Below are 26,516 nucleotides of genomic sequence, written 5' to 3'. Positions count from 1 at the left end.
CACATAACACCAGGTGGGCTGTGAGCTCGTCCACTGATCCAAGCAATAAAATAAAGAAAATATTAAATATAACAGTAGAACGTTAATTTTTCAATTACATCATTACATCGAATACCGTTAAGTTTGACAAATAAAAGTAATAAAACTTTAAAGTCGCATGTTTTTTTTTGACAATCGCTCAGTTTCGTGAACTCATTTTTTAATAGCAAAATCGAAGCGACAAAAACTGAGATTGCTTTCGGTACTTGCTAGCCGTTCATTCTAATCTTTATTTAGGTAAGAACTAAACGAATAATAGTCACGATTTATGCGCAAAAAACTTTAGTAAGCAAGGGTAGATTGTTACCTACAACTTTCAAATGCGTGACTAGATCAGATAATATTTTTAGATGCAATTGTACGTTCTAAGACGAAATTGGTTTCCATTGAAACTAATCGACCACCACCTAATGATTTGGAAAAACCTGCAAATCATTGTACCTACCTAATAATTCGCACCTTACTTATTACTGTGTTTATTTACAAATTTATTAATTTTCAATCCTTGTAATTTAAAATTATTCTTTCATGATAATAAAAATCGCCAATTAATCGTTTCATAAGACTATATCTTTGCATGTAATTCATACACCTTAATTAAGTATGTATATAATACCACTCGAGTTAAGTAGTCTGGTACAAAGTATAAAGTAACTAATGTGATAATTATCTCGTATCTAATCACTGTATAGTTTAAAATAGTATATTTACGGGAATGTAATATATGTCTAACTACGCATAGAATAGTGTAAATTGTAAATAACAATCGTAATAAACATATAAAGGCTTTTACCCGAACGGTATGCTTAATCCAAGATTAAGATAGACACGTTAATTATTATTATTTTCCATCATCTAATTATGAAAAAGTCAAAGATCCGGTATAACTGGTCCTATGGAAAGTTTTATAGAAAATATCGTGTGGCTTTCTCAAGTTTTACGATTCCAAAGTTGCATTGCTTTATTACGCAAACGGCTTTTTTTTACTGAACTTTGTTCCTCAATTCTTATCGAATTTCAGGAAAATTTTAGTACGTACAAAACAATAATGACCCCCGAACGGTTATAAATCTCGTTCACTTTTTTCTTTTCTTTCCTACCTAAGCAGATAGCCTTGAGATGCTATTTCAGCGTAACCTTAACTAGTAGGTGAGCTCACGGGGCTCAAACCGGAGTGTTGCTAACACTGACCCCAGCAAGAGCAGTGCTTCGCTGAATCTACCACTGTATCGGAAACGCGAACCACTGAGAAGATCCGGCGAGAAACTCAGTGGGCTGTGTCTATGGGTTAATTCGCTCGTCGAGCCCTTCGTCGCAAGCGACGGGACGATGCTATTTTGACTAAAATGAACAAGAAAAGAACCCTTTACGGTGTCTTCTAAATAATTATATGTTAAGTTGTTCTATTATATGTTCTATCAAAAAAGCTAATCGTTTTTACTGAACTGGAAAACCTTCTTGATCGTCAGTCGTCATAGTCACTCAATGATGTCACCAACGCCCAGGGCCCTCACAAAACGCTGTTTGTCCTTGGAAAGTGACATGGCATAACGCATCCAAAACAAGGAAATCCAAGAACAAGACTTGACTGTATGGAATAAAGTCCTTTGCCTTCTCCATTAGGGATAAATTAATATCATCATCATCACCAAAACAAGGAAAGATATATCTGATCTTTTGAAAAAAAAAAAAACAGAGTCATATAGCTCACGAGAAGTTTACGACGCAGTGCGTGGAGTCAAACAGGAACTCTGATTCATGGGCCTGCGAGCGCGATTATTCTATTACGATCAACCTACCCATACACCGATTACGGCCTCAAAATTTATCATGATTTATTGACCTTTACTGTCAAAGACCTCTCGATTCTTTGTTGCAAATTGATTTTATTATGACTTTATCAACAATAAACACCGGATTTACATTAAAATTGATGAAGTTCATTTCCATTATTAGTGACTCGTTAGAAGCTGATCAAATTAAAATGTGACTGCAAACCCTATACTACAATTCTTATTAACCCAATTATTACTGTTAATACGTTTAATTAAATCATTCTTTCATTCCTGACGCTACAAAAGCCCTGCATACAATCTCTCTAACCTTGGTCGGCTTCGAAGTCTCCATTTCTCTACTTGAACGCAATATTCGAAGCCTCATGCTATAAACTATTCTCTCTAAATGCCCAGCCTACCTTAGTGTTTGTGACTTGTAAAATCAGTTAAGTTTCATTACAATATGAGAGCGTCCATACGGTCCATCAGTAGTCTATACTCGTACCTACAAGTCTCTGTCATCTAACACAGCCAAAAATTTGAAAATTTTTTGATTGAAACTGCCGACTTCGGGCCATCTTGCCGATCTCCCATTATTACCATAAATTAACAGTTGCAGCCTCAATTAATAAAAGCTAAAATCTTAACCATGCCATTTAGTGGGAAAAACTCTTTACAAGAACTCTTTTGAAGTCATCGTGGCCTAAGGGATAAGACGTCCGATGCATTCGTGTTGAGCGATGCACCGGTGTTCGAATTCCGCAGGCGGGTACCAATTTTTCTAATGAAATACGTACTCAACAAATGTTCACGATTGACTTCCACGGTGAAGGAATAACATCCTGTAATAAAAATGAAACCCGCAAAATTATAATTTGCGTAATTACTGATGGTAGGACCTCTTGTGAGTCCGCGCGGGTAGGTACCACCGCCCTGCCTATTTCTGCCGTGAAGCAGTAATGCGTTTCGGTTTGAAGGGTGGGGCAGCCGTTGTAACTATACTTGAGACCTTAGAACTTATATCTCAAGGTGGATGGCGCATTTACGTCGTGGATGTCTATGGGTTCCAGTAACCACTTAACATCAGGTGGGCTGTGAGCTCGTCCACCTACCTAAGCAATAAAAAAAATTAAAAAAAAAAAAAATTTTTTCACCACGGCGGTGCGCTGGTTGAATATTTTTGAAGGAAGTTTTTGCGGGGGCGAGTATCGCTAAAGATGCACAAAAAGAGGGGCAGGCCGAGGCTAGGCTATGAGGAGTAGACGTACCTGCCAACCCGTCGCTAGCTTCTTCTAGGCTGCAGAATTCAACGTCACTGCTGGACGACACGTAGTGGCGGCGACTTAACACGGCACTCCTCTAAATTATTTGTCCATAAAACTGGTATACCACTCGCGCAACGACGAATATGATTGTCAGTAAGAGTTCGTATAATAGAGTCCAAAATATATATTTATGTGAAAAAACAAGCGGCGTGTGCGTGTACAGCATGTGCGGTGCGGTCGGCGATAGTCTTCTTTTTTTATTTTTGACTTTTGCTTATATGTTTGCGAGAGGTTTTATGTCTACTCTCATTAAAAAAGAACCACCATTTGTTAAATGGTATGTTTTTTTTATGGCTTAAATGGGTGAACGAGCACACAGCCCACCTGGTGTTAAGTGGTTACTGGAGCCCATAGACATCTACAATGTAAATGCGCCAGCCACCTTGAGATATAAGTTCTAAGGTCTCAGTATGGTTACAATGGCTGCCCCAGCCTTCAAACCGAAACGCATTACTGCTTCACGACAGAAATCGGCCAGTAAATCGGCGGGATGGATGTAATATGCTCTGCGTCAACCCTGTCCCGCCGTCTCAATAGCCCCGACTGGGCTCTGCCCGGTCCGAGGTAGGGCGGCGGTTGTGAGCGGCAGAAGTTTTTAGTGAGGTTCAACTCCCACATACCGCACCTGCCGCGCGGGTGGGATCCGGCGATTTTCTCATATGGAAAAAAAACCCACCAGTACCTAAATGAGAAAGTAAACTTAAATAGCAAATAATTATATAACTTTTAATTAAATATATTAAAACGTTTGTTTCGCAGCTACAACCATACTACAGAAATCATGCCTTTCACCGAGAGAAATATTGGAAGTGTACGGAATGGAAAACGAGCCCGGGGTGATTACCATAAGACCGAAAACATTCTTGGAGATGTGTCCTGCACTTGTTTATCAATTGGATCAACGTTCGTGTTACAAAACTGAAGTATCTCCACCTAAATTAGATAAAATTTGGAGTAAGTTTTAATTGCTGCTTTGAATTTTATGACAGTTAGGTCGAACAAAGGGACAAAAAGTAGCCTATATTCTTTCTTAAGGCTTAGACCGGTATTTCCCAAAGTTTGCATCAAAGTTGGGCGCAAATTTGATAATTAAGAGGGGCAATCGGACTAAATTAATATAGAATATCTATATTACAAAGATTTTGAACTTGAACTTTGCGTTTTCAAAGATCTTTTTTGCCACGTATCATCCGGCTTTGGAATGAACTCCCTTCCACGGTGTTTTCCGAGCGCTATGACATGTCCTTCTTCAAACGAGGCTTGCGGAGAGTACTTTATGGTAGGCAGCGACTTGGCTCTGCCTCTGGCATTGCTAACGCCCATGAGCGACGGTGACCACTTACCATCAGGTGGGCCGTATGCTCGTCTGCCTACAAAGGCAATAAAAATAAAATAAAATAAAACTTCAGTTTTTTATTATATGTTTTGAAATATTACTTAGATACTCTGTTTTGATAAAAATTTCATAGTGATTTCTTCCTAAAACCTATCATTTATGTTTCTTAAGTGAACAAATCAATTTTTTAATGTCAAAAATTATGTAAAAAAATAAGGCATAAAAATTTAAGAAATGTTATAGTGGGACATGGCAAAAAAAAGGTTGGGAAGCACTGGTTTAGACTATTTCATAACGATTCGCATCAAAATCAATTCGGTAGCTTGAGCCTGAAAACATAACAAGCAGATAGAGCTACTTTCTATTAATATAATATTTGGTATGTTACTTTTGACATCGAATAGTATAAAATTTTTAAAAGTAAAATAATAGAAACCTTTGATTGATGATAATTTTGTTACAACATCCGAATTTCATGAAATAACTACTTACTACATTATGCTCTAAAATAATATATTTTTATCTTTGAAACTACCTCAAAATCGACGAAAAATGCGCGAAAAGCAAACAGACGGACAGAAAAATCCAGAAATAGCTGGTTTTGTTTTACTTCTCTTGACTGCATTTCTAGGTTTATTAATTTTCTATAATGTCACATCGGGTAACATCGGATTCTGCTGTTCTATTAAATATATAATCATAAAATTAATATGATACTTTAATATGATACCTTCACATTGTGATCATTAACGATGACTTTCATTACATGAATGATTATTATATTCTTAAAAATGTCAAATCCTCGAAATCCTCGTAATAATTATGATACTCTTTTGTATTTGAAAACTACTTCCGGAATAATCTATATAAGTATATAAAAATGAATTGCTGTTCGTTAGTCTTGCTAAAACTCAAGAACGGCTGGACCGATTTGGCTAATTTTGGTCTTCAATTATTTGTGGAAGTCCAGAGAAGGTTTAAAAGGTAGATAAATGTGAAAATGCTCGGAATTAAATAAAAATAACAATTTTGTTTTTTTCTTTGATGTGTCCCCCGTCCGACGGATTCCTTTTGTTTTTTCTAATTTTCTTTTCTTTTATTTCTCGATTGAGGCACTACGAAGTCTGCTGGGTCAGCTAGTATTCTATAAATTGGATTTGATTAATAGTTCCCATTTATGAATCATTAAGATTTTTCAAAACCAGATCTTTAACGAGCATTTTTTTTGTTTCAGCCTGGATTTACGCCACCTTAGCAATTTTAGTGATTAGTGCCACGGGACTCCTGGGTGTAGCAATTGTCCCGCTACTAAAGTCAAAAATATTTAGCCACATATTGCATTTTCTGGTAGCTGTAGCCGTCGGAACACTTTGTGGCGACGCACTGCTACATCTTCTACCACATGCGTTGAAATCTCATGGTCCACCATCAGAACCGCAAGACGAAACAGAAGTGGTGCTTAAATGTAGCGTCACTTTTATCACAATTCTTTTCTTTTACACTGTTGAAGCGATCATGCAAACTGTCAATGGAGGTCATGCTCACTCACACGACCAAAATAAAGGTATTGAAGAAATCAAAACAGACTCGACCAAACAAATTGAGCCTATAGAATTAGGTGCTATGATGCCTGGGTCGCCTCCGCCGCCAATTGAACGACCAATGTCGTCCACTGCTTTAATGGTAATCGTTGGTGATGGATTACATAATCTGACTGATGGTTTGGCAATAGGGGCTGCGTTCAGTGGCGATCCCGTCACAGGATTTGCTACAGCTTTAGCAGTTTTCTGCCACGAGCTGCCACATGAACTGGGAGACTTCGCGGTACTACTCCGATCTGGTATGAGCATCAAGCGTGCTCTGTATTACAACTTACTATCTTCTGTGCTCAGCTTCATGGGAATGGCAGGCGGCATCTGGCTCGCTGAAGATCACGAATCAGCGTCACAGTGGATATACGCGGCGACCGCTGGAACTTTCTTTTACATCGCACTCGCCGATTTAGTTCCAGAAATAAATGAAAATAATAAAGGCAAAAGTGTTAACTTATTACTTGCGGTAATGGGTTTTCTAGCAGGCGGTGTGATTATGTTGCTCATTGCGCTACACGAAGACTCTATACAATATCTGTTTAGAAATGAAGAGAAATAAATTTTAAATAATTAGCTTATTCTACCATAGCGAAGTAAGAATGTGCATGCCACTTTAAGGTTGTGACAAGATTTTAACTTATGTCTTAAGAGATGTGGCAGATTTTGTAAATAAAATGTTTTAATTTTAATTCCTGTACAAGTCATGAATGTTTATTGTGATATTTAACTGACGATTGTTATGTGTGTTGATGTCTGTATTTATATGAGCTAGATAAGTAAGGTAGGAATAATATTTTACAGAAGAAACAAGTTGTTGTATCACTGAAAAATTTAATACGAAATTTGTTATACATAATAATATGTCCAAGCTTATTAATAAGGTGAGAAATTAAATACGTAATAGCATTAATATTGTTCCAAGCTGAAGTTTTGATTATGTAATGTAATTTTTTTCATATTTGTGCACAAGACAAATATAAACTAAACTTAATTAAAAATAATATTTTCCCACTGCTCTTGTAGTTTTTTTTTAACTTCGATGATCAATATAAGTAAATAAGGACAATGTTATCCAAATGTTATTCAACGCATTTAGGAAAGGACCAATTTCACATAGTGAAAACCAGATACAAATTTTAGAATTATTTATTTGTGTATAAAAGTATTGTTTGTAACGGTATTGGTGTTCCTAAATTTTTTTTTTTTTTTTTTTTTTTATTGCGTAGATGGGTGGACGAGCTCACAGCCCACCTGATGTTAAGTGGTTACTGGAGCCCATAGACATCTACAACGTAGACGCGCCACCCACCTTGAGATACAAGTTCTAAAATCTCAGTATAGTTACAACGGCTACCCCACCCTTCAAACCGAAACGCATTACTGCTTCACGGCAGAAATAAGCAGGGCGGTGGTACCTATCCGCGCGGACTCACAAGAGGTCCTACCACCAGTAATTACGCAAATTATAATTTTGCGGGTTTGATTTTTATTACACGATGTTATTCCTTCACCGTGGAAGTCAATCGTGAACATTTGTTGAGTACATATTTCATTAGAAAAATTGGTACCCGCCTGCGGGATTCGAACACCGGTGCATCGCTTCAACACGAATGCACCGGACGTCTTATCCTTTAGGCCACGACGACTTCATGTGGCTTCTCTTATATATCTATTATTACATAATATTTCGCCCACAAATAATTTCACAAATTTTGTTCATGCACAGGCATTTAGCAATAGTCAGCAATGTCCGTTAGAGTTTATGCATTTGTTGTGTAAAAGACACTCATGAACTGAACTGTCATCGGCGATAACATTTGTATAACACACTGAAGTAATGGTGTAACATTTCTGTATCGCCTGTCTTACTATGAGGGTGTCATACTTTAGGTAAAACGTCCAATGTATTCTTATTGCGTGATACGACAATACCAACATATCAACATACCGAATGATCAGATACAGCTTTCTAAATAAACAAAGAATAAAAAAACAAAAAACAAAGAATAAAAAAAAGATCAACAAAACGAAATCGAAAAAAATAATTATTACTATTTATTTAATGTCTTCTAAAGCGGATAAAACCTTAAGATATGCCGATGATACAACAATCCTTGCAGCCAGCGAGTCCGAGATGACTGCGATCTTGGAGCGAATAGAGAGAGTGAGCCTTGAATTTGGCCTGCACATAAACCGCTCTAAGACCAAAGTGATGACGGTGGACAGAGCTCAAGTTTTAACTCCATCAAAAGGATTATGAGAAAGTGGAGGAATTTAATACTTGGGGTCGCTGATTTCTAACAGTGGTAACTGCGAGAAAGAAATCGGACGCCTGGTCGGGAAGGCTAAAAGTGTCATGACTAGCCTCGATAAAATCTGGAAAGACCGTAATATTCACCGAGTAACTAAGATGCGTTTGGTTCATACGTTGGTCTTCTCTATCTTCCTGTACGGGGTGGAGACTTGGTGTCTCAGGAAAAAGGAACGCAAAAAGATCGATGCCTTTGAAATGTATTGCTGGAGAAAGCTACTAAGCATTCCTTGGACAGCTATGAGAACTAATGTCTCCATCCTCGAAGAGCTGAAGGTCACCAAGCGCCTGTTGACTACGTGCCAGGAAAGGATCCGGAGTTTATTTAGGCACATAATGCGATCCCCATTGCACAGCCTGGAGAAACTCATCATTCTCGGACAAATGGAGGGGAAGCGCGCTAGAGGAAGAGCGCCAGCTAGATGGGTGGACCAACTCAAGGAGGTGACTGGAGGCCAGATACAAGGAGCGGTACATATGGCGCAGAACTGGACCGAGTGGAGAATATTGACAGTCACGATCCACAGCATTCAGGGAACGACCAGAAAGAAAAAAAGAAAGCGGGAGATGATACAGCGCTCCTGCTGAAGAGTATTCAATGTCGCACATGGACGTTAGCTATGCCGGGCTTACTATCAAGCCGTTGCATACCCTGAACTCTGATGATAAGGTAATTATAATATAAACATCTCTGCTATTTTTGCCGCAAAACAAATTCTCTTGGTGTGACTTATTAGGCTCTAAATAGTAAGTACATTAATGTGTCAGTGAATTATCATCATTTATTTGATATACTCGTATAAAAAGTAAATATTTCATTTAGTTCAGTCTCATTTCATCATTTTCTAAGCCAATTTATGTGGTAGTATGAACTACGATTCCTTTGCCTATGCAATGAAATAAAATAAAAAATAATCTGTCAGAATTATGTCTTAAGTAGGTACAATAAAGAAAATAAATTTCTCATTATTTAAAATAACATAGGTAAATACTTGCAATATATGAGCATAGGGAGTAATACGTGTCTATCCCAATAGATTTTTCTTGTCTAGTAAATCAGTATTTAAAATCTAAACAACAAAATGTTTAAAGGATTGGTAAGTTTATCCGTATTTAAATATTCGCAGGAGTTACTTTTATATTCACTATACTCAACCCGCTGAGTTTATTTTATTTATAATTTTACCAGCATACTACCTACAATAACTCTCCTAAAAACCACTTTACGGCCTTTAATTTATTAATGATCTAAGGATTCTTTCTTATGTTCTACATAAATCATTAAATAAATATACAACTGATTTGTACGTCTTTTAAAAAAGCATGAAGAATACATTGTTGCGTTTTCTTTGTGTTTTTAATCTTTGAACGTATTAGAACATTTCCATATTCATTGTGAAAATACTGAATTCTTAATCATTTTTTGAAGTGTCTAATATATAAATATGATGGTAGGCAATGAGAAATAGTGTAATGTTATAAATTAATCTTATTATTATAGTTAGTGCTATATTTAAGATACATCATTGACTTGGCTGCAAACAGAAGCCAAAAATACAAAAAAAATATTGTCGAACATGGTTACATCAAAGTATTTGGCCATCTTTCAAAATTAAAATTAGTTCAGAGATTTTAGATAATAATGAAAAAATATTTATTACAGTAAATGTGCATTTTGAAAAACTTATAAACCTGAATCTTTAATATTTGTAGGTAAAGTAAAAATTATTGTTTTAAGATGGTAATGTACAACTGTAACTGCTCCTTATTATGTCTAATTATCAATATTATTTAATAAAACGTTCCAAAATTTACTATCATTATGTTGTATATAAAAAAAAATACACCTCAAGGTTCTACTTTATAGAAAGATTTAAACTTCAAATAAAACAAGTATAGAATACAAAGTATTCCCTTACAAGACTTAAATACATACAGACATGAGGAGCCTATAATACTGTATTTCAATGAATGGCTGCAGGGGCCAGTCTGAAATAACAGTTCCTAAAATGCAAACAATACCAAATATGTATAGTCAGCAACTTAACAACATATCATCTTCTCACATTAAAACTGTATAATCTTAAAACTTATTAAATTTTACAGGAGGGTGTTTTAAAGGTTTAACATATTATGATATTTTTAATATTAATCATCTTTGCAACATTTATTTTTCAGTTTTTACCAGTTACATTATCTGTCTTTTAAAGTTAGATAAAATTATTTTTTAATCTTGTTAATGGTAGTCAAAAAGTAGGTAAACTAAAAAAAAAAAACTAAAGCTAAACTACGCTCTTTTGACAGTATTTATGAGAAAATTAGTTGTTTCTTTTTTATGTGGGGTGGAAATTAAACAAGCCACTCTAGCTCCTCTAAGAAATCAATAAAGCAATGCTAAGCTATTTGGTCATCATCATCATCATCTCAGCCTGTCCACTGTCCACAGCTGAACATAGGCCTCTCCAAGTGATCTCCAGTGCGTCCGGTCCATTGCCACCTGCATCCAACGTGACCCAGCGGTTCTTACCAGGTTGTCGGTCCATCTCGTAGGTGGCCGTCCCACATTGCGCTTGCTAGTACGTAGTCTCTACTCGAAGATCTGCTCCATCGGCCGTCCGATCTTCGCGCTATGTAGCCGGCCCACTACCACTTCAGCGTTTTAATCCTACAGGCTATGTGAGCAACTTTGGTTCTTCTACGGATCTCCTCATTTCTGATTCGGTCTCGTAGAGAAATACCAAGCATAGCCCTCTCCATAGATCGCTGCGCGACACTGAGCTTCCTAAAAAGATCCCTTGTGAAGCACCATGTCGAACAGTAAGTCATCACTGGTAGCACACATTGGCACTGAGGGATTTTGGACGAGAACACATTTTTTAATTTACCGAACCGCTGCCCAGCCGAGTTGGATCCGCCTACTGACCTCTCTGTCGAAGTTGGATTTACCTAATCGGGCTGCCTGTCCCAGGTAAAAATATTAGTCTTCTTCGTCGTTCGTCGTTCGTCGACTTCGAGAGTAGAGTTCCCAACAGTTCCTGGGGTGGGCTTAACATGGACATTGAACATGATTTTCGTTTTATCCATATTAATTTTAAGGCCCACTCGTTGGGAAACTCTATTGGGATCACCGAGCATCTGCCCCAAATCTTCCAGCGACTCAGCCATGACCACTATATCGTCAGCAAATTGAACGTGTGTGATGTATTCACTGTTTATGATTGATGCCAAGTCCTTGCCATTCCAGGAACTTGAAAGAATCCTCTAAGGCAGCGGTAAACAGTTTCGGAGATATATCATATCCCTGTCTTACTCCTCTCTTTAACGTGATTTCCTTCGTGCAATGCTCCTGTACTCGGACTGACATGGTAGCGTTATTAAACAAGGACTTCAACACCTCGACATACCGATAGTCAATACGGCACCGCTGGTGAGATCTAAGGACCGCCAAAGTTTCGATGGAATCAAAGGCCTTTTCATAGTACACAAACGCCAGGCATAGTGGCCGATTATACTTCTCGGTCTTTTGTATAATCTGCCGCAGCGTATGTATGTGGCCCATGGTGCTAAAGCCTTTTCGGAAACCGGCTTGTTCGATAGGCTGAAAGTCATCAAGCCTGCGTTCGAGACGGTTCGTGATGACTCTCGAGAACAGCTTATAGACATGGCTCAGCAGTGTTATGGGCCTGTAGGTCTTCAATAAGGTTTTGTCGAATTTTTTGAAAAACAAAACCACAACACCCCTGTTCCATGCCTCTGGCGTTTTTCCTTTGAGCAAGGAGGAATTAAATAGCTTCTGAAGGACTTTCAGTACCAGCGTCCGCGTTTATACGCCGCCGTTCAATTTTTAATGACCCTACATTACTAAAAGACTTCGCAGCCATGGTCTGGTGTTAAATTATTACCACCCACCAATCAACCACACTTGAAACCAAAACCCATAACTCTAGTGTGGGAGAAATAAACGGGATTGTAATGCGAGCTCGGAATGTCAGTAAATACGTAAAGTAGTTCTTTACAGCTATGATTTTTGTAAATCGTTGTTATTCATTCATCGGAAGTCGTTCGTGCAGAGGAACGTTAGGTACGCACTACTTTGGAAAAAATTAACACTGGTATAGTCACATTGCTTGATAGGAGCACACTGTGTTCCTCATACATTGGACTATATAATTTTCAAATGCCCAGATTGTGATAACGCTGCCTAATCCTTTGCTATTAACCCGCCAGGCGGTGCGACCCACATGGATAATAAGTATGGCCTAAATCCAGTGAAAACTACCTACTAAAGGCAGACGAATAATCTTCACTTTAAGGCAGAGAATATACTTTCTGAAAAGTCAGTGTATAAAGCTGCGGAAGATGCAGAAGTCATTTTCATAGAAATTTCTTCCTTCACGTTATTTTAGGATTTTTTGTCATTTCCTGGCCTACTAAGTTGTCTATTCTTGTCCGCACTAGACAGTCATAATGTACCTACGTTATGCATAGTTTCTACTTCCTTCAAGTAGCAGAATGTTGCATTGTCCGTCAGATTTGTTTTACATGGGCACGGAAATGCCCAACAAGGGCCCAAAAATGTTTCAGTTGACTACAAAGTCAGCAGGCTTTGTTTGTAAAAGTACTTAGAAATTCTTCATTCTCCTCAAATTCCGATGTATTCCAGGATGGATTTGCTTTTGAAGTACTACCTCCATCCATTAATTCGGTTAGTGTTCGGTACCGCGGTTTGAATCCTATCATTGATTTTTTTAAACCCCTTTTTCATAACCAACTCGTTTGGTTTTTCCCTCGACACCTACGTGTCCACTTACACAAACTAGGTGCGACTCATTGCTTAGATACTTTCTTCTTTATTAAAGAATGAACTTCGGCGTCTTTGCGGAATTTGTTCTATATGTCATAGAATTTAGATTGTTTTATTCTTATGTTTACCACAATGTCCGACATGCAAGCGTTGGTCGTACATTTCTACTGTAAGGACATCGGTTCTCGTCGGATTAATTTTTTTTTTTTTTTTTTTTTTTCCTACCTAAACTGAGAGCCTTGAGAGGCTATATCAGCGTAACCCTAACTTTAGTAGGTGAGCTCACGGGGCTCAAACCTGACGATGTTGCTAACACGAACCCTAGCAAGAGTCGTGCTTCGCAGAATCTACCACCGGATCGGAAACGCGATCCACTGAGAAGATCCGGCGAGAAACTCAGTGGGCTGTGTCTGAGAGTTAATTTACTCGTCGAGCCCTTCGTCGCAAGCGACGGGTTCGACGAGAACGGTGACCGGTGCTTGAATTACCTAAAAGCACCGTTAGTGGATCGGGCGGATCCGAGATGACGTGTTTTGGGCGACGTCGACTGCTTTCCATTCTGTCCGCAGGATCGGGAATGTAGTTACCGGCGGCCACGATGAGAGGGTTCTCGTGTCGTGCCGCTTTATCGAAGTGGAGTCGGATTAAAAGCTTCCTAAGTGCCAATTTTGCCCAACCTAATGCTTGCATTTTTACTACATATAAACTACATACGGTCAACAATAATTTAAAAATTGAAATGTCAATGTCACATAGCTTGAAATATGTAAAATTTGATAAATAATACGAAAAATGTCTTGAATAACACCAAAAGATATTTCTTGTATTTTGAAAATATATATAGAATGGGCTTTTTCTTTTCTATCGTTAAAACCTCTGTAAGTTTATTCTACGCATTATATAATTAATAATTAACATAATTTAAATACCCGTAAATGTATGAAAATGTTAACGGTATCAGTACTAGGTAATTAAGATTATAAAAATTTAAAACAGCCTGACCTAATTCATTATGGTTATTGTAAACAAGTGAAAAATTGTGGAAAATGGTGTAACGTCGAATCGCCATTGAATGTAATAAATAATATATTTTTAAGGGATTTTATGACCTAGTAACTAAGACCTTTAGACAATGATATTTTATATGTAAAAAGAAGCAGATATGTTTGAAGCGCACGTCAAGTGAAGACTCGAAAACAGGCCAATTGGGACGTTTCGTCTTTAGTCGCGTCTAACAAATGCAATAATAATATACCAAGTGCAATCGTTCCAATTATAGCTATCTTTTTTACTCACGCGCTTATCCCATCTCTTGTACTTTTCATTAATGCTACTTGTCAACATGTGTGTGCACTATATCGGTAGGTATGTAGATAGGAACGTGGATCTCCACGATGACCTGGAGCTCGATTCAGTGCTCGATTCAGTTAGTAAGTATCTGCAGTTGGCATCGCTGCGCCATTTTGAGAAGGCGGCACTACATGAGAACCCTCTCATCGTAGCCGCTGGAAATTACATACCCGACCCAGTAGACCGAATGGTAAACCGTCGACGTCGCCCAAAGCACGTCATTACGGATCCTCCTGATCCATTAACGGTGCTTTTAGGCACCACAAGCACTGGTCACCGTCCTCGTCGAACCCGTCGCTTGCGACGAAGGGCTCGTCGAGCGAACTAACCCATAGACACAGCCCACTGAGTTTCTCGCCGGATCTTCTCAGTGGGTCGCGTTTCCGATCCGGTGGTAGATTCTGCGAAGCACTGCTCTTGCTAGGGTCAGCGTTAGCAACTCTCCGGTTGAGCCCCGTGAGCTCACCTACAAACGTTAGGGTGAAGCTGGAATAGCCTCTCAAGGCTATCAGCATAGGTAGGAAAAAAAAAAAAAATAAGAGTCAGTTACTATGAAGATAACATGAGTCGTCTAATAAATCAAAGGTGGCAATCTATGCATTTGGACAAAAAAATGTTACTGATATGTCAATATAGATTGATTTGAATATAATCGTCTCCTTCAAAGAATACGGTTCAAAACCTGCATTAAATAAAGGTTAATACTTAACCTGTTATTTATCTAAGATGTCGTTCAGAAGAGTTTTGTGACTGCCAATGGACTACAAAGTCAATAATTCGTTTTTCTGATTTACCAATAAGTGTCCAAAAGTCACATTGCCGGCTTTGATAATAGTCGACTCACATATCTGTTGTATAAAAAAATCATTGCCTTTAGGTGATTTCTTATTTTAGTATAAATTCTTATTTTTATGAAAAATGCTAATATGGAGTTAAATGAAATAAAGATGATTAATTTGAGACATTAATCAACTGGGATGAAATTAAATGAAATGGGAAGAAATATAATCTCAGTATAATGGTGGTCATTAACTGAGATTTTTTTCAGGACTTTTTAGAGGATCCCGAGAAGTTAGGTCCAGCGGCTTTGTTTCGTTTTCCCACATTTGTGCACTTTCACAGATAGACAAAATAAAATAAATCACACAACTCCACTCCTCGCGTTCCCGCCAAAAAAATCAAGTAATAATAAAGTACACAGTTGCATGTAACCATATTTTTGTGTATAAATGTAAATTAAATAGACATGCATGCTATCCCTGCTAAAATACTCATGACAGATAAATTCAATAAATTTCATTGATAGATCTAGTTCTACTATTGCATATAATGTTACCTTCTTAATTGTCTTTCAGATAATATTTGGTGCAGGCGTTTACACCGGTGTCTATGTAGCACAAAATTATCAGGTACAATTATCATTTTTACAGAACACAAAGGAGGCCAGACACATTTATTTGTAGTTGATTGGTCACCTAATAATTGAACATCTCTGTCCATTATAATCCTGGTTCAATAAATTTATTTATTTAGTAAAATTACATGGCCTCTTTTGTTCTAACACCAATTTATCAGTATAAAATTGTTAAAAATTAACAAGCTGCTTTTAAATTCAGGATGCAGTCCAAGTAATTTGTCAGAAAACTGTACAGAACTGTGACAAGGCTATGGAAAAAAAGAAATGGTTTGTTTTTTTTTTTGTTTATTGAGCCAGGAAATAGTTGTGAGAACCTTGCATTTTATGATATTGTTTCAATTAAATTTGAATTTTCCTTACAGATAGAAAAAGTAGAAGATCCTAAAGCACTGTTTGAAAAGGCACAAGCTTTTGTGAAATCAAAACTTTCTGAAGTACAAGATGGAAAAAAAGATTAAAATTAGGAAAATGGGAACAGGAATTATGAAATAAAATTGTTATTAATTGTTTGTACATATTTATTATTAGTTTTACAATAATAGTATAATAAATACAATTCAAACTGTGAATCTTTTAAACTAACATTTTTCCCTAGTGACTAAATTAAATTCATATAAGTGATAAACCACCTCCAATATGTTCGAGTCTTGTTTGAGGCTCTTCAAATGCCAACCAATCACTTGAGTGAGTTGGTAACAATCCCATACTCTGACACTTGTAGAGTGCTAAAAGAATGTTTACTATATTTCCGATACAATAAACAATTTTTTGTCCGATAGCTTGTGTACCTTCAACCATTTTGAAAGTACTTTGTGTAGCAAACAGCGCCTTCACCGGTCTCACTATTAACATGCCAACCATCATTATTGGAAATATAGAGATAGAGTTACCAGCCATGTACATAATAAAAAGATTCATGGGTACTTGTTTCAAAGGGCCCAATGCCACATCCCATAGTTTTTTAATGAGGAGTAAATTTGAGTCTGAATCTTTTGATGATTCGGCATAATTAGCGTTTGAAGACTGACTGTAACCTGGGGGTGAGGGCAGTTCTGTTGAAAGTTGTTTATTCCTGGAAACATTGCAATTTCAAATAAATTTGATAAGTATTTGTGTATTAAAGTGTTCAAGAAACACATTACGTACTTTTGATTAAAATCTAAAGCCCATTTAAGTTTTTTATTTGATTTGAGCTGAGACATTGTTACGATCCACGTGAAAAATAGTAGTAATAAATAAAGTAACTTAAGATTTACTTGAGAAACAGCGGTACAATAATTATATCTATTGAGTACTATTTTATCACTGAAAATCGTAATTCGGAATCTTGAAATATTTATTTTCTACGTGATAATCGTGATATGTCACAGACTTTTTTAATTTCATTCGTCCATTAGACAAGCATGGGAAATAATGCCCAAACAGCCTTATCCAGTATTGTGAAGCCAAAGCTTTCTTTGAAGAGTGTTGAGTGATTAAAGTATAAAGAGCGATGTTATGAAAATTGTTTTGACCGTACCGCTGTAATTATTCACACATCGATTTATATGATTGCTTAATAATTATTTAATATTTGTGAAAATACATAGAAGAGGTAATTAAATAAATCGGTACAACAGGAAACGCAATCTCATGTATGGAACATTTTACACAATACAACGCTATTCCTTTGCTACAAATTTAATGACTTATGTTTTGCAATTTTTTCTAACTGCAAACCCCAATTTAAATAATTATTTATACTATAAAACCCCTAAAAATAAAATTAATTCATTTATTTCGATATTGAAACTATGATGATCTTTTAGTCGCTTTTATTTTTTCCGCTAACTTCCACAACATCGAAAGCTTAAACAAATCGACGGCCTTTTAGTCAAATTACCAACTTAAGCATTTTTTTTTCTCCTACCGACGCCGAAAGTTCGGTTTTCGTCCCGCTGTACAGGGAAGAAAGTGTAACTTTCCCTCCCGCTGTACAGGAAAGAAAGTGTAACCTTTTCTCCCTGGATACAAGTGCGCATGCGCGTTAGTATCTACGTCTGCTCTCACGCACCTAAAATTCTCCGCCATTGTTGTGCTCGGGTAATTTGCAATATTGTGTTAAGCAAAGATAAGTTCATCAGACAGTTCTTATTAAATTAGTAGTAGTTTATTTAAAAATTAAAAAGCAGTTAAATGGTTTTTTTTATGAGTATGGGGGTGTCCCCCCCCCTCCCCACCCCACGCCAGGGCTTCGCTCCTGGACCCCGCTGGGGCGTCGCCCCCGGACTCGGTACTCCACGAACTTTCAGCCTGGTAGGAGAAAAAATAGTATGTGCACTGCGGGAAAAGAGTTGGATTCTTTTTTCCCTTGGTGCACAATGTACTATTTTATGCCATGATATATTAATAGTTTTCTAAAAATAATAATAAACATTTAGAAGTCTACTTGGAAAGAGGCAGACAGAAGCAACGTTTCTGTCCATGAAATATGATCTAGGGTATAATTTCCGAGATGGATAAATTTTAAAACCCCTTGATCTAAATGTTAGAATTTAGACCAACATCTGTTTTGTATATCTTTGCCTTTCTAAAGTGTGTGAAATATAAAATCTAAAAAATATTAACGTAAACCATATTGTCCATATTTAGGTGAATGAAGTTAGCCCCTCAAAAAAATTTTTTTTTCCTGTTTTCTACTTAATTTCTGTTAATTCGTTTGTTCATCATTTGTTCTTGATTGTTCATTGTTAATAATTGTTTGTTCTACATTTATTTATTTTTAAAAAAATATTAAAAATATATCTACAAGTTAGCCCCTCGATTGCAATTTTTAATATTTTTTCGTCCTTAATGACTCGTAAATATTCATTTCGATTGTTCTTATATAAAATACGTTTGTTCTCTTTCGAAATTACTCATTTTTTGTTTAATTAACTATTTGTATTGTATTAGTTGAATAAATGTATGCAAAATATGTGTACTGCGCATGCGTTAACTATAATGCCTAAACTTTCTACAAGGTTTTAATCGTGAATCTCGACATATTAAGTGTATAATCTATGATCGTGAAAAAAAAATTATAAATCCTGAAGGATCAACTATTTGGTACCGGTAAAATGGGGCGATTAGGGATTGACAGGCGAATCGGGAAAAAACCGGAAAAATCTTTCGACGCTCAATATAAGTTTTATATTCGTTGCAAAATCTTCCATTTTTTGTAGTTTAATAGTAGAATGTTGAAAGTTCACAAAACAACTCTGAATATGCATGATAATAGCTGCTAACTTATAAAAAATCGCGTTTCAAATTAACTTCCTGTGGTGGTCATTATTTTAGTGCTAGAAACTTTGCTCTCTTTTATTTATTTGATAATAATAGAAGACGACTATGATTTATAAACGTTATTTAGTGTTTGAACCAGCATATATATTAAAGGTAAGTCTCAATTGTTATTGGTTTTAATGTATTTGATTAAATAAAAATACATGTAAAAATCTGTTGTTTTTGGGGATATTGGGGACGTCTTAGGTACAAATAACAACGAAAAAGGGGTCAATTGGGATGAAAATACGTGAAATGGAAACGACCTAAGTATAAATAGGTACAGGTTTGTAGGGTTGTCTATGTAGTTATAACAATATTTTTTAAATTTGTTGGTAAAAATCTGGTTTATTCGAAGCGAAGTTGGGAATAAGTCTTTATTTGAAATAGATAAGCAATTTAATATAAGTAAGTCGTTTTTGCAGAGACATGTAACAAGATCAATGAAATCTCAAGGTGGACAAAAATGTGTAAGTAATACATAATAAAATATTTAATATTTGTTCAGAGTGGGGGTATTCATCTGATTAATCCATGGAATAACCGACACACCTAATCTCTTAACCCAGATAGAAATATCAGCACTGTCGATTGCACCTATAATTGAGGTGATGTCTGCCATGTACTTTTGTCAGTTTTTAAATTTTTTTTATTGATGATCACTTTGTTGGTGCAACTAAATAAATAAATAAATTAAAACTATATATAAAAATAAAAGTAGTGCCAACCCTAGGAAATTTCTCATTTCGTCCCAATTAACCGCAATTTTCGGGTAAATAGGGATTACACCTATTTTTGCATTTTTTGCTTAAACTGGAATGCTAGTTGCATAATTTTAAATTAGATAACAAAGATGCCCCCAAGACTCAATCATTTTGATCCTGATATAGCATTATATACATCAACAACTACCTTAAAATTGCTCATAAAGTTGGAATTTGTCCCTAATCGCCCCATTTTACGGTATACAGTTTAATTAAAAATAAATAAAAAATAAATAAATGAAATAATGTGCATTCGCGTAAAGTTAGACCAAATACATTTTTTCCATCCTCCTACCTATCGCTATGAAGGTATAAAAAAGATAGGTTAAGAGTTCACATAGGTAATATAAACAAATAAGTAAATATGTACATTATTTATCTTTCAAGAGATAATGTAGGTATACATTATAATAACTTTTTGACACAGTCGAAATTATATTCCTAACATTAGTAAAATAACATTTTAATATATTTTTATAGGTTATGTATGGAAATTGTTGGAAAATTATTTCATGTTTTAGCTGGAAAACGATATGGAGAATTATATGCAATACAAGATAATGGGCTCCATCAAATGAATTCGAATGAAACCAAACTGTTTACCATCCAAATTCGATTGTCGGGCAGATAGAAAACGAAAATTCACTCAAAGTGAACCTCGGCCTGCATTTGTGAAACGGCAAAGACTCACTATTATCAAGGAGATTGAAGAGACGACTAAAAATGAGATGTTTCATATTATTATACCTTTGCCATCTTGTAGTCCAGGTAGGTGTAACTGTCAATAATTAGTTACACTCACAGATCTCATAATCAAATAACAATATCAGAAAAAAGGAGAATAGTTAGTTAGTTAGTGGAAGTAGCCAAACTGGGCAAGTGGACCTCAGTTCCTATTACATAAGGCCAGGCCAGTGTCCAGCAAGGGGATATATTATATGGGCTGATGATGATGACTAGGAATTTAAATACTACTACTACTACTACGACAGTACACATATAATCCTATATATTTACAAACTATAAGTTTGTTGGGTACCTAGAAATTGCTAACATTATTTCATATTTCCAGATGTCCAGCCACTTGAAAATAGGTGTAGCAATGACAAAGCTATCCAAGTAGCTCCAGCACGGGAACACAAAGGCAAGGCAAGTGTGTATTGCCACATCACCCCTTAATATATCTGAAGCAAGTATAAGTAAACAATCAGAACCAGCAAAAAAAAACTGTTGTTCCTGAGGACAAATTTGACAGTGATGAGTCAAATGCACCAGCAACAGAAGGATCAACTGTTGACTATGAGTTATCTCTCTATATCTCCATTCCATCAAAGACTTGTGCACTTCAGACTATAGCTCTCAAGAAGACTGAAAAAGTTGAAAAAATGAATGTGTTAACAACTTTATCTAAAGTGAAAAATAAACCACGTTTATATATTGGTCTTCCACAAGAATTATATTTCATAATAGGCTTGATTGAGAAACATACAAATCTTTCTGAACAAAATATTATATTATGTTTGATGAGAATAAAATTAAATAGAACATTCTCTCAATTGGCTGATGATTTCGATTTATCTGTAAGTCAAGCAAGCAATATATTTTTCAACAAACTCCCAGAAATTGCAAATGTAATATCACCCCTTGTTAGACTATAAAAAAACAATACAATAAATATATATGCAGGAAGGATAATTGATGTCAACTTGGTGGAAAATAGAAAGTTTTTAGATAGTTTGCCACCTACAAAACTCATAATTAAATAAGTAATCCTTACTTATAAATAGGAATTTTTGTAAGTATTTTCACTCTTCATTCAAAAACTACTGAACAGATTTTAATAAGACTTCTATGCTGGTCTTCTATGGCTAGCAACTCATTATTAATTTGATTCTGTTTTCCACAAATGTGCTAAATATGGGCTTATATATATGAAAAGGAATAAATATTAATGTTATGTAACCTTTGTACCTGTATGTTAAGAATAATTTTTAAATAAAACATAATTTAAATTGAATTATTATTTTTATTAAATCACATTCACTTTGTGCACATCAATATTTTGTACTCCCTAAAAGGAAAATAGGTATGAAGATTTTTTTAAATATTTAACATTACATTTTTGTGTAAGATTAGAAAAATGTTATTCTTCCAAAAAGAAACTACATTATCTAACAACTGTGCAACTTACTCGGAATCAAAATCAATACCTACTAATTATAGTGACCTGATTATTTTTTTCAAAGTTGCTGGATGCTACACAAAAGTAGCAAGTTTTACTTTTAGCACAATACATATGCATTTGAACTTGTGCATTATTTTCATATTCATATTTGAACTATGAAAATTGTATGGTATGTAAACAGAAATATATTTTATAATTATAATGATTATTTATTCCATGCAGTATCGGTTAGAGAAGCTTGCACAGCTTCTCTAACTGACACTGCAACTAGAATAAAGTCTAATAAAGAATAAGAATAAACTTTTCTTCGAAGCTCAATTCTGCAAGGGTATTCAATAAGATAGCTATCTATCTGTCGTTCCTGTATGAAATTTTGGTATGTCGAAATCTTGGATAAATCCAGCAAAGCTAAATAAAGTATTTACCCAAAAATTTGTTTATGCTTAAAGTCACGTGTTTATGTTATTCGAAAGTATTAAGCTCCAAGCAGCATTTAGCTCCAACTAAATTCATTAAGAACCAATTTTTCAATCGAAAATTAAAACAACATTAATACTGAGAATGAATATTTATTTATAAAATACACATATATGTTTTGACCACAAATTTTGCACGATAATTTAAATTAATATTCATTAATATTAATTTAAATAAATATGAATTAATCTTCTTCTTCTATAACTCATAGTCAACTGTTGATCCTTCTGTTGCTGGTGCATTTGTCTCACCACTGTCAAATTTGTCCTCAGGAACAACAGTTTTCTTTTTGCTGGTTCTGATTGTTTACTTATACTTGCTTCAGATATATTAAGGGGTGATGTGGCAATACACACTTGCCTTGCCTTTGTGTTCCCGTGCTGGAGCTACTTGGATAGCTTTGTCATTGCTACACCTATTTTCAAGTGGCTGGACATCTGGAAATATGAAATAATGTTAGCAATTTCTAGGTACCCAACAAACTTATAGTTTGTAAATATATAGGATTATATGTGTACTGTCGTAGTAGTAGTAGTAGTATTTAAATTCCTAGTCATCATCATCAGCCCATATAATATATCCCCTTGCTGGACACTGGCCTGGCCTTATGTAATAGGAACTGAGGTCCACTTGCCCATTTTGGCTACTTCCACTAACTAACTAACTATTCTCCTTTTTTCTGATATTGTTATTTGATTATGAGATCTGTGAGTGTAACTAATTATTGACAGTTACACCTACCTGGACTACAAGATGGCAAAGGTATAATAATATGAAACATCTCATTTTTAGTCGTCTCTTCAATCTCCTTGATAATAGTGAGTCTTTGCCGTTTCACAAATGCAGGCCGAGGTTCACTTTGAGTGAATTTTCGTTTTCTATCTGCCCGACAATCGAATTTGGATGGTAAACAGTTTGGTTTCATTCGAATTCATTTGATGGAGCCCATTATCTTGTATTGCATATAATTCTCCATGTCGTTTTCCAGCTAAAACATGAAATAATTTTCCAACAATTTCAATACATAACCTATAAAAAAAATATTAAAATGTTATTTTACTAATGTTAGGAATATAATTTCGACTGTGTCAAAAAGTTATTATAATGTATACCTACATTATCTCTTGAAAGATAAATAATGTACATATTTACTTATTTGTTTATATTACCTATGTGAACTCTTAACCTATCTTTTTTATACCTTCATAGCGATAGGTAGGAGGATGGAAAAAATGTATTTGGTCTAACTTTACGCGAATGCACATTATTTCATTTATTTATTTTTTATTAAACTGTATACCAAATAGTTGATCCTTCAGGATTTATAAACTTTTTTCACGATCATAGATTATACACTTAATATATCGAGATTCACGATTAAAACCTTGTAGAAAGTTTAGCCATTATAGTTAACGCATGCGCAGTACACATATTTTGCATACATTTATTCAACTAATACAATACAAATAGTTAATTAAACAAAAAATGAGTAATTTCGAAAGAGAACAAACGTATTTTATATAAGAACAATCGAAAATGAATATTTACGAGTCATTAAGGACGAAAAAATATTAAAAATTGCAATCGAGGGGCTAACTTGTAGATATATTTTTAATATTTTTTTAAAAATAAATAAATGTAGAACAAACAATTATTAACAATGAACAATCAAGAACAAATGATGAACAAACGAATTAATAGAAAATAAGTAGAAAACAGTAAAAATAATTTTTTTTGAGGGGCTAACTTCATTCACCTTCCATATTTGCCACAGCAAAACAATTAGGTTATATATAATCTTACTCTATGAAAGCAGTCTTTTTTTTATTTTTATTTCCTACCTAGCTGAGAGCCTTGAGAGGCTATGTCAGCGTAACCCTAACTTTAGTAGGTGAGCTCACGGGGCTCAAACCTGACGATGTTGCTAACACGAACCCTAGCAAGAGCCGTGCTTCGCCGAATCTACCACCGGATCGGAAACGCGACCCACTGAGAAGATCCGGCGAGAAACTCAGTGGGCTGTGTCTGAGAGTTAATTTACTTGTCGAGCCCTTCGTCGCAAGCGACGGGTTCGACGAGAACGGTGCTTGAAGTACCTAAAAGCACCGTTAGTGGATCGGGAGGATCCGAGATGACGTGTTTTGGGCGACGTCGACTGCTTTCCATTCTGTCCGCAGGATCGGGAATGGGAAAGCAGTCGTGCCTCCCGTTTTGAAGGGGGGGCAGCAGTTAACATTATCAATCAATTTAAAAAACTATCTCATGAATTAAATTCGATATGCCTGTATATTGGAAACAAAATAGAAAGACTACAACAAAAGAGTAATAGAATATTATTAAAACTGCAACTTTAAATATTGTTTTCTGTCTATCTATTTGTTTGTTTGCGCATATCTTTGGAAATTAAGTATCGCTGGGCTTATAAAACATAAGAGACACATTTCGATCAGAGATCTTTTGCAAATGTCAAACTTAACCACGTACCTACACAATTCTGCAGTTTCCAACATGTTCTTGATAGAGACGCGAATCGTTTTGTAAGGTCAAAATACAAACACTCCAAAGAAAACAAGTTTAATCAAAAATGAAAATTGAAATCAAACAAATGACCAAGGCCTCTAGTTCATTCTCTATTAAAAAAATAATAAGGGGCAAAATTAGCAAAAACTTACATAGCGCTTACGACATAAACGACAATTAGTTTGTTTAGATGTTGTACAATTGCCTGATAACAATAATTCGCCCGCTTGTTTACCGACCACATCGGTGGAAGATCTTCCTGCCTTAATCACTCTACTATGGATGCAAACAGCGTTTCCATCAGTTTAATACATCGCGCTAATCTTTGCTCTATCCGATGATTTGCAAGCAAAGTAAATTGTCCCTTAGAAATAAGCTGACACTCTACAAAACTTGCATACGCCCCGTTATGTCCTATGCAAGTGTAGTGCTCGCTCACGCGGTCTACACTAACTTAAAACCACTCCAAGTTATTCAATCCCGTTTTTGCAGGATAGCCGTCGGTGCCCCGTGATTCGTCAGGAATATCGACCTCCATGATGGCCTGGACCTAGAGTCCATCAGTAAGTATGTACATTTGGCATCAATGCGCCACTTCGATAACGCGGCACGACACGAGAACCCTCTCATCGTGGCTGTCGGTAACTACATTCCCAATCCTGCGGACAGAACGGAAAGCAGTCGACATCGCCCAAAACACGTCATTTCGGATCCTCCCGATCCATTAACGGTGCTTTTAGGTACCTCAAGCACCGGTCATCGTTCTCGTCGAACCCGTCGCTTGCGACGAAGAATTCGACGAGTAAATTAAGCCACAAACACAGCCCACTGAGTTTCTCACCGGATCTTCTTAGTGGGTCGCGTTCCGATCCGGTGGTAGATTCTGCTAAGTACGGCTCTTGCTAGGGTTCGTGTTAGCAACGTCGTCAGGATTGAGCCCCATGAGCTCCCATACTAATTAAGGTTACGCTGAAATATCCTCTCAAGGCTATCAGCTTAGGTAGGAAAAAAAAAAGTTTCAAATACTTACCAAGAACATTTACATTTTAGCGGTGACTACGAAATCTCGGAACTTTTGAAATAGACCAAATAATCGTGGGATTAAGCCAAAAAATAGTTATAACATTCATCTCGCGAACGCTTCGACAATACAACTATAATAATAGGTTGGGGAAAAAGTTTCTTCGCATTTGTTAAGAAAAGTCGTCGTGGCCTAAAGGATAAGACGTCCGGTGCATTCGTATGTAGCGATGCACCGGTGTTCAAATCCCGCAGGCGGGTACCAATTTTTCTAATGAAATACGTACTTAACAAATGT

The 26,516-nt window shown here is 35.9% G+C and overlaps 3 protein-coding genes and 2 long non-coding RNA genes across 8 annotated transcripts in view; 3 read left to right on the top strand and 2 right to left on the bottom strand.

The window, feature by feature from the left end:
• The window catches only part of Zip71B (Zinc/iron regulated transporter-related protein 71B), a 17,610-nt gene extending 10,529 nt beyond the window's left edge, over positions 1-7,081 (top strand). The window contains exons 3-4 of the mRNA XM_028181597.2: positions 3,899-4,093; positions 5,710-7,081. Of these exons, the coding sequence (XP_028037398.2) occupies positions 3,899-4,093; positions 5,710-6,626 (1,112 nt within the window). The 3' untranslated portion in view covers positions 6,627-7,081. The remainder of the gene's footprint in view (positions 1-3,898; positions 4,094-5,709) is intronic.
• Positions 7,082-9,306: 2,225 nt separating this feature from the next.
• LOC114248354 (uncharacterized) lies at positions 9,307-16,518 on the top strand. The gene is made up of 3 exons (XM_028181566.2): positions 9,307-9,475; positions 15,888-15,941; positions 16,312-16,518. The coding sequence occupies exons 1-3, from the start codon at positions 9,461-9,463 to the stop codon at positions 16,405-16,407; spliced, it is 165 nt and encodes a 54-aa protein (XP_028037367.1). The 5' UTR covers positions 9,307-9,460; the 3' UTR covers positions 16,408-16,518.
• On the bottom strand, positions 16,444-17,340 carry EMC4 (ER membrane protein complex subunit 4). The gene is made up of 2 exons (XM_028181565.2): positions 17,096-17,340; positions 16,444-17,021 (listed from the first exon to the last, which is right to left on the bottom strand). The coding sequence occupies exons 1-2, from the start codon at positions 17,149-17,151 to the stop codon at positions 16,559-16,561; spliced, it is 519 nt and encodes a 172-aa protein (XP_028037366.1). The 5' UTR covers positions 17,152-17,340; the 3' UTR covers positions 16,444-16,558.
• A 1,474-nt stretch (positions 17,341-18,814) lies between these two features.
• Positions 18,815-22,033, top strand: LOC149503148 (uncharacterized). 4 transcript variants are annotated; one of them, XR_016325806.1, is made up of 3 exons: positions 18,815-19,036; positions 20,538-20,784; positions 21,089-22,033. It is a non-coding gene; the product is annotated as an uncharacterized LOC149503148 (long non-coding RNA). The 4 variants fall into 4 exon arrangements; XR_016325805.1 differs by lacking the exon at positions 18,815-19,036 and adding an exon at positions 19,991-20,357; XR_016325807.1 differs by lacking the exon at positions 18,815-19,036 and adding an exon at positions 19,991-20,357 and having other exon boundaries at positions 20,497-20,784.
• A 721-nt stretch (positions 22,034-22,754) lies between these two features.
• LOC149503147 (uncharacterized) lies at positions 22,755-23,972 on the bottom strand. The gene is made up of 2 exons (XR_016325803.1): positions 23,420-23,972; positions 22,755-23,115 (listed from the first exon to the last, which is right to left on the bottom strand). It is a non-coding gene; the product is annotated as an uncharacterized LOC149503147 (long non-coding RNA).
• Positions 23,973-26,516: the final 2,544 nt, after the last annotated feature.

This window comes from Bombyx mandarina, chromosome 04 (genome assembly GCF_030267445.1).
Source record: "Bombyx mandarina strain Sakado chromosome 04, ASM3026744v2".
Lineage (NCBI taxonomy): Eukaryota > Metazoa > Arthropoda > Insecta > Lepidoptera > Bombycidae > Bombyx > Bombyx mandarina.
The sequence above is the reverse complement of the archived record's forward strand: the minus strand, read 5'-3'. Positions and strand labels throughout refer to the sequence as shown.

Bases quoted from the DNA above. Each gene is read 5' to 3' on its own strand.
- EMC4 (XM_028181565.2), bottom strand. From the start codon at position 17,151: ATGTCTCAGCTCAAATCAAATAAAAAACTTAAATGGGCTTTAGATTTT. The intron at 17,022-17,095 runs GTACGTAATGTG...CAATGTTTCCAG, and splicing joins GCTTTAGATTTTAATCAAAA to GAATAAACAACTTTCAACAG.
- LOC114248354 (XM_028181566.2), top strand. The intron at 15,942-16,311 runs GTACAATTATCA...TTTTCCTTACAG, and splicing joins ATGTAGCACAAAATTATCAG to ATAGAAAAAGTAGAAGATCC.